This window comes from Bombus vosnesenskii, unplaced genomic scaffold, assembly GCF_011952255.1.
Source record: "Bombus vosnesenskii isolate JDL3184/JDL3185 unplaced genomic scaffold, Bvos_JDL3184-5_v1.1 scf7180000013417, whole genome shotgun sequence".
Lineage (NCBI taxonomy): Eukaryota > Metazoa > Arthropoda > Insecta > Hymenoptera > Apidae > Bombus > Bombus vosnesenskii.
The window spans coordinates 619,711-634,715 of NW_022883036.1; the positions used below are offsets into that span (position 1 = coordinate 619,711).

Genomic DNA, 15,005 nt, shown 5'->3' on the forward strand with positions numbered 1-15,005 from the left:
GTTATACGTTGCGTCGGTCCTCACGGACTCTCCGATCGAGACCGTGAGGTTTCTCTTTCCTCTCTGCCCCACCTTTCTCTTCTCGCGATCCACGAAGCGTAGCTAGAGTCTCTCTTTCTTCTTCTTCTTCCCCCATTACTCTCTATCTTCCTTTCGTGTTCGCGGTTTCCGTTGCTCTCGTAGAGGCCTCACCAAGCGTATTGCTTGACTCAAGGCATGTGGCCGACAGTTTACTTCGTGATTTCGAACCGGTCGATTCGTAGACGATTCCGAACGCTTCTTCGTGAACAAGGTGAAATAACAGAAGAACAGTTCGATCATTATGGGGGTACGCGTTAGGAGTATCAATGACAGTCTCAGGCTCGCGTCCACGACAAAAGGTAATTCATTTGAAATAATAAGAATTCTAGCCATGAGTTATATTGTACGTGTCCTGTGCATTTTTCCACATTTGCGTGCCCCACGAGCTTGATAAATCGAAGTATTACTAGGAATCGATAGGAATCAATAGGAATTGGTAGGAAATAATAGACACTTGGACAGTGTTGACGAACAGTGCTCGTTACGTGTATCGGTATATTAGGGAAAGATGGAGCAAGTACATACAATAGAGCAAAGAATAAATAATTAGACTGTGAATATTTATGCACCTTTCGCAGGTATAGAAATTTATATAATACACAGCGATGTGCAAAAGTTTTCAGGTAAATGGATCTTTCACTTTATATTCTGGGAGGAATATGTATTTTCATTTTAAATTTAAATTTAAATTTCAAATTTAAATTAAATCTCTTATTTAATTTAAATTTAATTAACGTTATACTGCTATATAACAGATGTTTGTTCCTTTTATTATTTTCTTCTACTTATCGCGGCTTTATGGCCCAAAGCCAGTTAAAATTCTCTTAGATCCCTTCTGGAACAAAAACTGTACAGTTTGAAATACAAAGTACATATACATATATGTATGTGTGTGTGTGTGTATACAAATATACAGAATATTCAAAGTACTCGTTACAGTGTTTAGGAGATGAAATGAATTTTTGTTTAGACTCCTCTTTCTTATTTATATTAAGAAAAATGTGAATTTTCACGTAAATATCTAATCTAATTATAATACGACACGGTGTCAATCGTATGACACGTTCAAAATGAAAAATTCTAGTCAACTGCTCGGCTTTCTTCCCTACTTTCTAAAAAATTACTGCAAACCCTACGCGAATTCATACGCGAAACTCAACAGGTGGCACGTCGCTTCTCTTTCGTTCGCATTCTTCCACGTAAGGCAAGGGACCGTGCAAAGGGCAAAATGTAGTTAAGCGTATGCGTGTAAAAAATTGTTCCGGTTTTTCTAGTCGGATACCTCGTTCCTCTCACAGTTGCAAAGCAAAAACTAGTTAAACCACGAGATCGAACTGTATCGGTATCGATGCTTTCTCTGGGTACGAGCGTAGCTATTTCCTTTAGATCAACGTCGATGTACGGTGATTCGCATTAATATTCCGCTGTTTCGTGGAATTTGAGGATTATTCGAGCATCTCTCAGAAGTTAAACCGACCAACTTGGCTTCCTGTTAATTTCCTAAATTTAATTCAATAATTTAATCGCCTAAGTATAAGCAATGTTCGTTTATTCGATCAAAATTCGATTGTCAAGAAACAAATATGCAGTCCATAAGTTTGTTACATCGCGACAGGATGATTGCGATAAACAATACGAACAACAATTAACAGTAAATTCCAATGTAAAAAGGAAATGTAAAAAGAAAACTGCGTTCGCAAGATATATGTTGGCACTAATTAAAAAGTATTTGTTCCAATGAAGAAACGATTTGTTAACTGTCATAAACGAAAGTATATGATGTAATATGATTGCGAATTATCGTAAATCAACGTCCAGCTCCATTTTCTAAAATAATCAATCTCTTACGAGAGAATATTCCGATTACATCTATATAGGTTGACATAATAAAAAGAAAAGTTAATCAGGTTAGTAGCGGAAAAGCATGCAAATATTTGCTTGTAACAAACTCACGAATATACTACGTGTACGTGTACGAGCATTAAAGATCGTGGTATTGGAGGAAGGATTGGTGCTGGTACGGACAGGTGCCGATAAAATCTCAGACTTTGTTAACTTGTCGTGATCGCACAAGTTTAATAACAGTTATACGATCGGGCTATTCGTTTTGACGAAAATTATTATCATGATCGTTGTAGTACTTAATGGTAATGCGCAATAAGCGAAAGCATTTCTGCGAAGTGTACAAAGTAAATAGAAATATACCAATTACTTTCTTCTTTTAAGAGTAGGCTCGTAAAATCAAACGAAGACGCAAACCATTCCGTTTATTAATGACACGTAACTTTTTACGTATTTGCTTATCTAGAACGTTGATATCAATACGTTTGACATATACGCCTCTTGTATTTAATCGCGGGGCGTTGAACATCATTTCCATTGGGAAAATACGTCACGTATTACTATCGTAATCTCTTTAATTTAATTTATTATAATCGATACGTGATGAATTTCATTGTAAAATGATCTGAATATCGATTGATTTTCTTCGGTGCACGTGGTTTAATTTCGCGCAGTCAGCCCGTTAAGTTCAGAGAGAAGAAATTTACGCGATACGAGGAAAATCATGCGATAGGGATAACAACGACAAAGAGGTCTTTTCATGACGTTTTTCACTTTTTTCCGATACGATCGCGAACAAATAACATATTTATCATAAACGAGTTGTCGCTTCGAAACTATAGGAAGTGAATTTCTTTCGTAATTCTGCTGCCTGGCAAATTTACATATCCGTGTAAACGATTGCTTCGCCAATCATACGTGCTTTCTTATTGTGCAGTTTTATCGCAAAATAAGTTTCAAATTTAATTTATACATTCCAGAATTCTTCCACGTAATACCATTTCTTCTTTATTAACGTATCAGCGAACTGAGCTAATGAAAATGCACTCGAATATTTTCTAATGTTTTCAAATTTCCATACTTGCCCATCGACTTTTTCAGACGATTTTCAAATAATATATATTCATTATTGTACAAGCAAATAACAAGTATTGCCTTGGTCATTAGTTTCTCGTTAAATTGTTATTCTATTTGATTTTACATGTTTCATATTTCTCACTAATTTGTTATCATGTTTCTTCTTATATGTCTTACTCATGCTGTTGTTATAAGTTCGAATACTTCTAAGCGGTAGCGAACATCATAGCGATAATGATATCTTTCGAATAGTTTTAACACGAGATTCCCGTATGGAAGTCGTCTGGCTGGGTTTCAATGGACAGTCCCGACCCTTCTTCCATTTCCTGCAGTCGTCGAATGTGATCAGGGTGGCGTACGTGCCCGAAAAGACGTCATCCACAAGTTCTTCCCAGGAACGGAAGGCACGCGGTGACGTCAATCGCGTCGAATCATTAAATCTCTTATCCTCGTTTCCTATGTCCAAATGCGCATCTATCGCGTGAAAATCAAATACACCAACAACGCTTGTTCATACGCGTGTGTTGCAACGATCGAACCTCGCGGTACTGTTGTTCGGTCGTTGACCGGAAATTTATGTAACTCGAGCAATTATCACCAGGTAGGCACGAAATGGTCTGTAAACTTTTTCAGCAATTCCTTTCCAGGTAGAAGATTCTTTCAATTCTCTTAGGTTCCACTAATTCCCATGGATACATACGGAGTTCGCCTTCCGTTCATTAAAAAGAATATAATACTTGATATCTATCTGAGAATAAATTTTTATAACTCCGGAAGGTTGTTTTATACCAAGAAGAAGATAGCATATATATATATATATATATATGGAATATATATGAAATATATTTATATATGAAATATAAAATATTTCATATATATTCCATATATATATATATATATATATATATATATATATATATGCTATCTTCTTCTTGGTATAAAACAACCTTCCGGAGTTATAAAAATTTATTCTATATATATATATCTATATATATCAATAGCTTCTCGTTGCAGAATATAATTAGAGATGGATAACGCAACCATCTGGAATACCATCAGCTAATGAATTACTCGAGATAACGTTCAGGAACGTATTTTGTGTTTCAGGAGAAGTGTCGTGGTCAACGACAGAGGAGCCTTTTACTCCCGAAGAAGAGGACGCGATAGTAACACTGGTGGTAATCGTGATCGGTATCATAGTAGCTATAGTGGTACTGTTTTCGATGGGAATTTTCATCGATTGCAAACACCAGTACGTAAAAGTATCGAATATTATTTCTTCTTTAACATTGTTTTAGCAATAAGTTGGTGCTACTCGAGAAGACATTGTGTAAAACAAATTAATAAAATAAACAACGAACAACTTAGGAATAAAGTAATATACGCGTACTACTGAATTATTACGAAGTTGCTATTGTACAAAGATTATAAAATTAAGAATGTTCATATCGATCGGACAAATTTCCTACCTTTTTGACGGGTACAAGTTATATCCTCGTAGAAATCGAGGTGGCAGCGGATGAGCTGTGTAAGACGTATTTCACTGTTTATCGCGTCACTAACGACGAGAAAAGTGGTCTATTTTCAAATGTAGATCGCTTAAGAATTGTTTATTACCGAATCTGCGAATTACAAGACAAACTGCATATACAACGACGAGGCGTAAACCAGATTTTAGATCTGAATCGGAACTTGCAGTTTCTTATGCACGTGGTCTTTATCATAATCGTTTTAAATAATAAATAATCTTGCAGGATCATTAAGCAGCTGCGTAATAAAACTATATAAAAAATATACATATGCAAGGAATTAGTTTTAGCGAAAAGTTTCAATTAACTTAAAATTGATATAGTAACGTCTTTATAGTAAATAGTCTAGGAACGATATAAGAACCATCGTAGAGATTCTAATTAAACAAAAATTTCCTACTTCGTTGCAAAGCATTATTCCGGATGAAGGCTCGTAGCTGCTTTAGGAAGTAAAATCGACGTTATAACTGTTTTCAACACCTGCTTTCTATACTTTGCAGAAAATCGAATAAAACGTGCTCTGTTTCAGCAATTCACGCAGAAGTTGACAAAGTAAGCTGGCTTGTGCTAGTATTCTTTTTCGTCGTTATATATACGTGCACCTTGACCCAAATATTTTATCTACTCGAATAACCCTACGTCGTCTTATTACCGAGCTGCGCGGATATTTATGTAAATTCATATTTTTGCGATTGTAGGAACAGCGAATTAGAAAAAAGCGAAACCCAGGTGGAAGATTACTTTTTCTACTGAATATTATAGAAAATTTTATACTTTCAGACACTTCACATATTCTTCTATATCCTGGGCATATTTGCATTTTCAAATTTTCCCACGAATGTGCAAGAACTAGCTCTACCTACCGGCAAAATAAAGCAACGACCGATTATTTCATTTCGTTGCAGAAAGAAGGCCGTTTTAAAGAAAAAGAAGCTGAAATTGAAGATGCCACCGTTACCTCGAACGAGGATGAGCCAAAAGGAGGACGCGAAATCTTTAGCAGCAGATATGTGCCCAACCGGTGCCAGTGACGCTGGCTTAAGAACGCGCGATGCCATAGTCTGACACCTTTTGCGATACGTCCATCTCCAACGCGAATGAGAGCCACTGGTAATCTTCATCGAACTTCGTCGTCGGATCGAGAGCAAACGATTTTCGAGATAATGGTAGGTTAGAATTTTCAAAAACGAACGAAAAGGAATTTCGCGACACACCAGGACGACGTCGGTGTTCGCGTTGACTAGATGTGGATGGAGCAGGCTTATCGTGCTTGGAGTGGGACGCGAAAAAATTTTGCAAACGGTGCATAGCAATCGAAGAAGTTCATTAATCATTCGACGTCATCCGCATAACTGTGATTTACATATTTCTATTTATCTTTCGATCGTATCGATCTCTTATCGTGGCTGCTCTGCAAAGTTTTTCCTCGCGAGGAGGAAACGTAAGAAGAAATTTCTTAAAGAACTTTGAAGCTGATGAAACATTATACGTACAGTCTCGGTGATCGCTCGAATTACTAAATACTATTCGTTCGATCGTCTAATCTTGGAATCGTAAAATACGAAAAAATGCGAATTCGAATCTATACGAAGGTATGTGCAGTGGCTCACGAAAGTATTCGAACACTACAGACATTTTTTACGAATATAATATCACGTGCGTTATATGAAACATTTTGAAATTTCATTGGCGTCGTAATGATATGCTGCTATCGTGATTATATCGATGAAGTTTGAAATAAATCTGATAGTATATACAAAAATTACAAGATATTTTGTACAAGCATTTACAGAGTTCACAAAGATTGACATAAATTTGAAGCAGACGAATGTCCATTATAACGATAGGCCTAAATATTTAATTGGTTCCTTTTAACGCTTATTATATGTTTAGGACTATTCATTAAGGCTACTCGTGTCGCATAATTTTTAAACAAACACATGTTTACAGTAAATATCTTGACAGTTGATATGATCTAGTTTGATATAATCATGACAATTGTGACTCATTACACTGATAATAAAATTTCAAAATCATTAATATAATACATACGATATAATAATGAAAGCTGTCAATCTAGGATAAGCGTTAAACACTTTTGCAAATCACTAAACAATTTTGCAAATCACTATGAACACATTTTACCGCCAATCGAATCAAACAAAGTTGAATAAAATTGTATCGAATATGAATGTTTATATTCGTAGGTTATCGTCAAGCGCTCTTCTAAGGTCTAGTCATTCATTCGGCCTTGTAACAACACGGTAATTTTGTCAATGCTTCGTAAATCGATCAGCGATTAAGAAATTCGCCGAAAATATTGATGTTAATCGCGAATACATTCCCTTATCAAATAATTGTACGATACCTGTTTACGCCAGCGTACTCAATAAAAATTGTATATTACTTTTAGACCAGCTATCTATTTATACGCATATTACGTGTACATACAAAAGGATAAATGTATATAAATCTATTGTCAAAAATAAAAGATTTTATTATCTTGCATTTGTGTGGTTTGATCAGGCACATATACAATGATACAAGGACACAGTGGAAATCGTGTGATGTAAAATTTTCTTGCTTTCTTAAAAGTCTTACGTAGAGATAAAATTTTATCAAAACGCATTCTTATCGAATTACACCAACGTTTAATAAAAACACATTACCTGCTTATCATACAATCTGAATGAACATGTATAACGATTTGTTATTTCGAGTCAACGACAGCGTATATATATATATATCATCTGGATCCGTATCTATCAAAATATAAAAATATTGGTTGATAATAAAACCCTATTATGCGAATCACAGTCTAATTGGAAATGCGATTGGCATCGTCTTGTTTGTTTTCTTCAGGTTTCTGCGTTATTGCTTATATTTCTAAAACCGAATCGATCTTGACCTATTAAATCAACTTTGCTTTTCACCCTGGAATGCGTCACCACATACGGCCAAGGACCATTGCCAAAAGAGCCATTCGAACGTAGACACCATTTTCAGCCTGCCGGAAGTACGCGGCACGTGGGTCCGTGTCAAATTCTGTACTGATTTCGTTCACTCGTGGCAAGGGATGCATCACTACCATCTTCCTCTTCGCGCGAGACATCAATTGCGGAGTTATTACGAAATGACCGCAAACCTGTAAAAAAAAAAACGAGCATTTAGATACACGAACGTGATACAACGTTTTGTTTTGTCTCAAACTAATGCTTTTAAAGCCCCGTACAGATTAATTCAGTAAGTAACTTATTTATTGCTACCTGAATTATTCCTTTAAATCCCTCTGCTCTTATCTTTGTTAATCGAACGTCTTGCATTTTTGTTATGTTTATGATTAGATAATAGAATCGTATTACTGGCATTTGAAAGACTCGAATTTAATTAAGTTCGCTAGTCCAAGCGATGCTTCGTGATTTCCAATGCTCTTGCGAAATAAACAAATCTTAAGGCCAAAGAAATATCTCTTTGTGCAAGAAACTTAATCTTACGAACGCTCTATTATCTTTCTCTTCTTTAAGTAACAACTAATAAGTTTATCTTGATAATAAGGCCTTGATCGAGGTCGCATTTAATAATCGAACTATCTTGCAAGATTAACGATAGATACAAAACAGGAATCGCTGTAGGTGTATACTGTATTAAGGTTTACATGTTTCAATCGTCGACATTTTATGTAATGCTCGTTTCTGATCAATTATTTTACCTGCCTTTTATATAATTCCTACACAGAAACTAGTCTAAGCTAAGTAGCTCTCGGTTTCGAGTTAGTGCGAGCGTCTCTAATTTATCGTATCTAACCAAACCATATAAAAAGCAGTTAGTGTCAGGATTAACAATTTTTCCTCGGCAACTCGCATACTCCGTAAAGGTCCTTTCGAGTAGTAGAGGATATGTGGAGAAACTAAGCTTTCGCGGAAACAAGGCAACAGGTGCGAATGTAGGACACCCGAATCCAACCTTCCAATACCGAATTCTACGCTGATTTCGCATGTTGGAATTTTCAAGGTGAATAAAACTTCATCTAACAACCTTTTTAGTTAAAACTTCCATTACGTGATTACGTACTTTATTATACTCTTCTTGTGTGGCGAAACGTTCTCTCTGAATGCGTGTCATGTAAAGGACATCCGTGTCGGGAAGAGCATCCTCGAGGGTGCTGAATTGTTCCTGCGTTATTCCGCGTTCGTACACGTACTTCACCACGTGGTCAGGCATACCAAGGCCAGGTGGGCACACGTAACGAAGTTCAACATTGTACAAAGTCAACAATCTGTAACACGAAGCGGGTGTTCGAAGGTTATCGCTGCTTGCAACGTAAATCGAATGGATTAAATAATAGATCCGTAAAATTTACACGCGATGTCTCACCTTGATAGTGAATGGACTGTTCTACCATGTTTCAAATCGCCCACCATAGTGATCGTTAAACCATTCACCGTACCGATCTCGTCTCTTATCGTAAAAATATCGAGTAACGCTTGAGTTGGATGTTCCCCAACACCGTCGCCGGCGTTCAATAAAGGTTTTCTGCAGTGTTGTGCAGCTCTCTGAATACGAAGCATTTGTAATAATAAGCGCACTTATTTCCAAATAACTTAAACTGAACGAGACTGAAATAATCGAAGTTCGAATAGAATACGTGGAAAGTAGAAGAATAACTTACTGAAACGGCGCCAGGTTCAGGATGTCGAAGAACCACTACATCCGCATAGCCTGCCATCACCGCTACCGAATCTGTAACAAATCATCGTGTCAAACTCATCGTACAAAGAGCTGCAACCTTCGCTCTCTATCACACGTGATCGCAAACCTTCCAAACTTTCTCCTTTCTTTACCGACGACGTTGAACCATCCATGTAAATCACTCGACCTCCGAGTCGTTCCATCGCAGACGCGAAGCTGCAAGATGTTCTCGTACTGACTTCGTAGAAGATGGACGCCATCACCTTTCCCTGTGCAGAACCGATAATCATCATAAAGTTATCGTCGAAGCGATGGGATGAATTAGGCTCGATGCAACGTGCAAGATGCTTGATGCAGACGAGCGTGTTTTATTGCACGTCCGTTCCATACACGTTTCAGCAATCCATCGTATTATGTAGGGAGATACTTTATCATTCGTTGAATTACATGTGGGAGAATTGATATCTATTCGTATACATGATTGATACATCTGGCTAAGAACGTTGTTTTGTCGCTGTATGAACATTGCTCCCTGTACAATAAGAGTTCTGTCACGCGTATCGCGATACGCATAGAATGAATACCGAATGCTCATTATCGTCTATTAGAGTGTTAGTATCCATAGAGGTTCGCACATCACCAGACTGCGAATTTTTATGCACTTATGCGAGATTGGAAAGCGTAAACACGAACAGAATGCATATGATATGTAAAAATATACAAGACACCGAAAGTATAGTATACGAAGAACATTTAGCGACTGAAATAAATTTTTGTTTAAATTCTGTTTCTTTAATTATCGGATAAAAAATATGAAGTGGCGTAAACATCCGCATCACGGTATCGCGCGGAACCATTCAGCATTGAGAATGTTACGTACGATTCGATAAGATCTATTAGGATTGCTAAGAAGTTGCTCAGATAGCGTATGAAAATATCTCTTTTCTTCTCTTATATTATTGATTTTCCTGCTCTCCTTTTTCTATATAGCAACTCTTTTATCTAGAAACCAAAGAGATAAAGCTTCGACCTCGTTCGCTTGCGTATCGCATTTAAGAAGATATTATTTAAAAAATCACTCGTCTGCATAGGATCTTAGTTTCGAAATCACGCGTGTGCTCTTACTCGTAGAATATGATCCAAATGTCGTTCTTTTCTAACAGCGCCGCGAAGAATTTCCGCATAATTGAAAATGTCTTTCAGCAATTCTTTGTTGAAGATGTCCACGGTCAAGATATTATGTCCAATTATATTGTGGCTAGTGTGAGTCGAGAAAACCGTTGACATAGAAGTTATTAAAAGATTCGGATTACTGTCGCTCTTGTATTTCGTCGCGTTGCCAATAGGAATGGGCGAGATGGTGCGTTGTTGAATCGTTTGAAGCTTCGTGTGCTCGCGGGAATCTACGTCCAGGGCAAAGTGAACGTTCGACACTTTGTGCGACATCGGTTGCAACAGATGCCCGTATGATTCTGAAACGAATAAACGAAAAATGAATAAATCGTTTGAAACTTTGCTACGGAACAAAGCAATCTGTACCCTTTGTCGCTCGGAAGACAGCATTTATAATAATATGCCTATTTTTAGCCATTAAAGCAAAGAATAATTCTTCGCTCGCTTCAACGTATCTTAGAAAAAGAAAACAAGTCTACATAGGCCATTTTAACTAAGCGGAGTAGAGCATTTTTTCCAAAAGCGTTTTTCCAGGCGACGCATGATACTTCCATCGAAACAGATTTCCATACCATGTTGTTCTTCTTCCGACATGTCCGTTATCATCCGTTCGTTGTACTTTTCGTAATTCGGCGACAGGAGTCCGTCCAACGCCGAATTAGGTCGACTGTGAGATATTACATCAATGACCGGAGCATTTACAACCGTTTGCGCTTTCATCTTCGTTTGCATCTCTCTGATATCTTGGCCAAAACCAGGATTCACCAGAACTTGGCCTTCGACGTAGGCAACTTCTCCACGAAGCACTACGCGATGAACCGATCCACGAACTTTCATCCCTGCGAAAGGTGTCCATTTTGACTTGCTGAAAGGCATCGCTTCCGGTATCACCCATTCATCGTCAAGGTCGACTTCGATGTAGGTATTCGGCTGATCCGGCAGATTGAAGATCCTCTTTGGATTTTTATACAGTTTGTCTACCATATCCTGAAAAGATTTTTTCTTACGCTATCGATTGATAAAGATTGTAACGAATTTGCTCCAACAAGATACGAATACCTTTTATGTAGTAATAATGGAACGTTAAAAAAGAATGTGTTCATACGATATTGCGTACCTCGATAGAGATCTCGAGTTATTATCGTAAAGCTTTTAAGATGGATTTCGATTACCTCTATTGTTAATTTTCCTTCGTGAACTGCAGTCAGCAAAAGCGGAAGCATCGTCTCGAGTCCAGGAAAGCCGGGTGGCGGTTTTTCACCCGATTTCTCTTGCACGGTATGCGGCGCTTGAATATCGAAAACGCGCGTTTAACAAAACTGTTTCTTCGAATAGAACCTCTTCAAAATATCGCACATCTAACATATACAAGTGTAATCTCCACGTAATTTAACGCATTTTTCTAATGACTAATCGACTTTGTAATCCGACTTGTAAGAATTATCAGTCCTTAGATCAAAAGATCTTTAGAACGAAGCTGTTACATTCTTTTCGTTTACAGATTCATTGAAAGGCATTTACGCGTTAAGAAATTCTCTCGGTGAAACGGATGACTTAAATTTACGTTAGAAATTTCATTTTTTTTTTTTTAAATAGAATAGTATAATAATATCAGAGAAGACGCCGATAAAATAAAACGAACCATGATCTGTCGCGAAACAATCGATTATATCCAAATTATCCCAAAGAGCTTGTTGATCTTCTTTGGTCCCCAACAACGGCCTCACCTGACCTCGACCAGCTCCTATGCGCCCAAGATCTTCTTCGCATAGGAATAAGTGATGAGGGCACACCTCGCAAGTGACAGCCATTCCCTGATAAAAATATGTATATGGAAAATGAAATTAAGAAATGTATAAAAATTGTCTCGATAATCATCACAGTAATATCTTACACCCTCGGATCGTTTGATGTTCGTATAGTTACAAAATTATCCTCTATCTTGAAATTCACATATTTTTTACTGATTTCTATCTCTTTTTGACAGATCTCGATAATGATAATGGCAATCGTGACATATTATGTTTGATATGTGGAGATAATGAATAAGTTCGTAAAAATAGCCTACTTTTTCCTTAGCTGCGCGTATTATTTGAATCTCTTCCTTCCGAGCTACATGGCACACGTGAATCGGCCTGTTATGCAAACCAGCCAATAAAAGGACCGCAGCTGTCGTTTGGCCCTCGGCATGAACGCAAAGAGGATATTTCTTTGCCCAATTTTGGAAATGCTGAAATCAACGAAACTATGGATAACCAAAGACTCGTATCTACGAATCGTACGCGAAAAGTACAAAATCTGTGCGCGTATAATTTTTCATGCGAATCCGATCCACGGGACTCACCTTAACCCACACCGTGAGATCGGTCAATCGAAGAGTCGTAAACGTCTCATTAAGATACATTTTAAGACCAGCTGCTAACGGAGCTAATTCGCCTGTTATGTCGTGATTATCGGACGAGGCACCAACGTAAATCGCGTAGTCGCATCTCGCGTTCAAAACTGCATGCTGCAAAAAGAATACACGCGTTCCATTCGTATTAAATTTATGAGATTTCTAGAGGAAGTACATCACTCTGATTGATATCTAAAACAATATAATATCTGCAACTATGGGGCACGTTTTGCAGAAATTCCTATTTTCCTAAAATTGGTAAAATTCGTGGAATACGCAGTGCAAAATATTCCTTCAAGATTTGAGAAAAATCGAACACGTACGTCCGAGTACTTGGCTGTAGCTAGGTCAAAGAACAGAATTTCAATAAAAATATAAGATAAGTTTTGCGATAACATTCTCCTCTAATCTGTTTCCTTATAGCATATTTATTCTTACAACCTCGTCAGTGCTTTGATATCTGATAAATCGACTTTTGACATAATATTGCATATATATATATAAAATTTCCAGGAGACTGAAAGAAAGAAAGAACAAGGATTTGGATTTTTTTTTTTTTAAATCGTCAGAGTGGTGTATTCCCTTGGCACGGAAAGGAAACCGATATTATTTTCATACTTCTTTGGCCAGGGCAAAGGATTGATGATCGATCACAGCAGGATTTGTGTTAGGCATCGCCAAGATCATCGTGATACCACCAGCAAGAGCAGCGGCGGTACAAGAAGCGAAATCTTCTTTGTAAACAGCGCCGGGATCGCGTGTGTGTACGTGAATGTCGATTAAACCAGGAAGTTTAATCATCGTACGCGATGACATGCAATCTGTATGAGTCTTCATACGAGGCGCACGTCCACCGAGCATTCTCATAGCCTACGCAATAGAAGAAGCAACGTTCATTGTTACGTCAGTTGTCGATGACTGTATCAATTATATCGTTGTACAAACATTCATAAATATTCTGAAATAATCGTGAATTTCTAATAATCTGACTACGGATATTTATGCAAATTCATATTTTTATGAATATAATTAACTCTAAAATGGCTGGAAAAAATTTTTTATTTTCGTTTATTGTTTTTCGTGATTCCAGAGAAACACAGACTATCGTAGTGCAATGAATAGCTGTTTTAAGTAAAACTTCATAAGATTATGAGATTTAGATAAACAATAATGAAAAGATATTCGTAGAAATTATCGATAATTGTTATTTAAATAGTTTTTCGAGTCACGCGTATTTCGATTTCTATTGTTTGATTCATGTACACTATCACCGTGACAGAAATATTGTTACAGATATACGATACACAAACGTGTACGTATCTGTTTGAATCAAACATCAAGGATATTTTTCAAGTTTCATTAATCCATGGGATTTACTTGATATCATGACTATGGCTATTTGGCGATAAGACACAGGGTGTGTTGAAAATGAGATCTAAGAGATTTAAGAACTGATGAGACTGAACGAACGGAGTGAAGCTAACACAGAGGGCCTAAAACCAATGTTGTTTTTACAATCAACTTTTATTATTTACGAGCATTTGATACGATCACGATATTCGAATTTTTATATTTCAATTTCTTTTTTATACCGTTATAAATACATCCGTAACTGGAACAAATCTCCTTAAATTCTATTCCCACGTTTGTAGATATTTATAAAAATATATTTGCATAAATATATTGTAAATTCGTTGTTTAAAATAGAATCGAAGGTCGTCGTTTTTATACAAAGAAGCTTATTCAGTCAGCGATATATTCGTTATTTCGTCTTGCGATTCTCTGCAAACGAATTAAATAATTTCTCACGTTATCGCCTGAAAGTGTTTGCCCTTTTATTAAACAATTTCAATCTATGTATCAAATCTAGTTACAAGGGAAGAATATCGAAAATTTCTACTTACCTCGACGAGTAATTTCGCGCATTTAACATCTGTAATTAAAGGAACGGAATAGTCGACAGCGAGTCTTCTGGTTCTGTAACCATGCGTCATGAAATTGGAAACACGACGCACTCCGCCGTTTCTCATCGGTAAATTAATGACGAGATCGAATTGTTTCTTCGAAAGGAAATCAGCCAAGTGTCGAAGTTCACTGGGGCTGGAATCTTCATCGACAGTGATATTCTCGAAAGTCCATTGAACAGGTTCCACCTATTTTTTAAAACATTTATTGGTTCCTTTATTCAGCCGGACAATGTTTTCTTGCAAACTTTTTTT

The 15,005-nt window shown here is 37.0% G+C and overlaps 2 protein-coding genes across 2 annotated transcripts in view; one reads left to right on the forward strand and one right to left on the reverse strand.

Moving 5' to 3' along the window:
* LOC117237972 lies at nt 1-7,037 on the forward strand. The gene is made up of 3 exons (XM_033502442.1): nt 1-380; nt 4,108-4,252; nt 5,435-7,037. The coding sequence occupies exons 1-3, from the start codon at nt 323-325 to the stop codon at nt 5,592-5,594; spliced, it is 363 nt and encodes a 120-aa protein (XP_033358333.1). The 5' UTR covers nt 1-322; the 3' UTR covers nt 5,595-7,037.
* The window catches only part of LOC117237966 (CAD protein), a 22,923-nt gene continuing 14,923 nt past the window's right edge, over nt 7,006-15,005 (reverse strand). Inside the window, exons 14-26 of the mRNA XM_033502434.1 lie at nt 14,691-14,939; nt 13,405-13,656; nt 12,736-12,900; nt 12,460-12,621; nt 12,034-12,205; nt 11,564-11,679; nt 10,964-11,378; nt 10,344-10,690; nt 9,346-9,487; nt 9,199-9,269; nt 8,904-9,082; nt 8,601-8,805; nt 7,006-7,674 (exon numbers count right to left, since the gene is read on the reverse strand). Of these exons, the coding sequence (XP_033358325.1) occupies nt 7,474-7,674; nt 8,601-8,805; nt 8,904-9,082; nt 9,199-9,269; nt 9,346-9,487; nt 10,344-10,690; nt 10,964-11,378; nt 11,564-11,679; nt 12,034-12,205; nt 12,460-12,621; nt 12,736-12,900; nt 13,405-13,656; nt 14,691-14,939 (2,676 nt within the window). The 3' untranslated portion in view covers nt 7,006-7,473. The remainder of the gene's footprint in view (nt 7,675-8,600; nt 8,806-8,903; nt 9,083-9,198; nt 9,270-9,345; nt 9,488-10,343; nt 10,691-10,963; nt 11,379-11,563; nt 11,680-12,033; nt 12,206-12,459; nt 12,622-12,735; nt 12,901-13,404; nt 13,657-14,690; nt 14,940-15,005) is intronic.

What these genes read in the sequence shown, in the direction of transcription:
- LOC117237972 (XM_033502442.1), top strand. Translation starts at nt 323, where the DNA reads ATGGGGGTACGCGTTAGGAGTATCAATGACAGTCTCAGGCTCGCGTCC. An exon ending in GCTCGCGTCCACGACAAAAG is followed by an intron (nt 381 to 4,107) that starts GTAATTCATTTG and finishes TTTGTGTTTCAG; the next exon opens with GAGAAGTGTCGTGGTCAACG. An exon ending in TTCATCGATTGCAAACACCA is followed by an intron (nt 4,253 to 5,434) that starts GTACGTAAAAGT and finishes ATTTCGTTGCAG; the next exon opens with AAAGAAGGCCGTTTTAAAGA.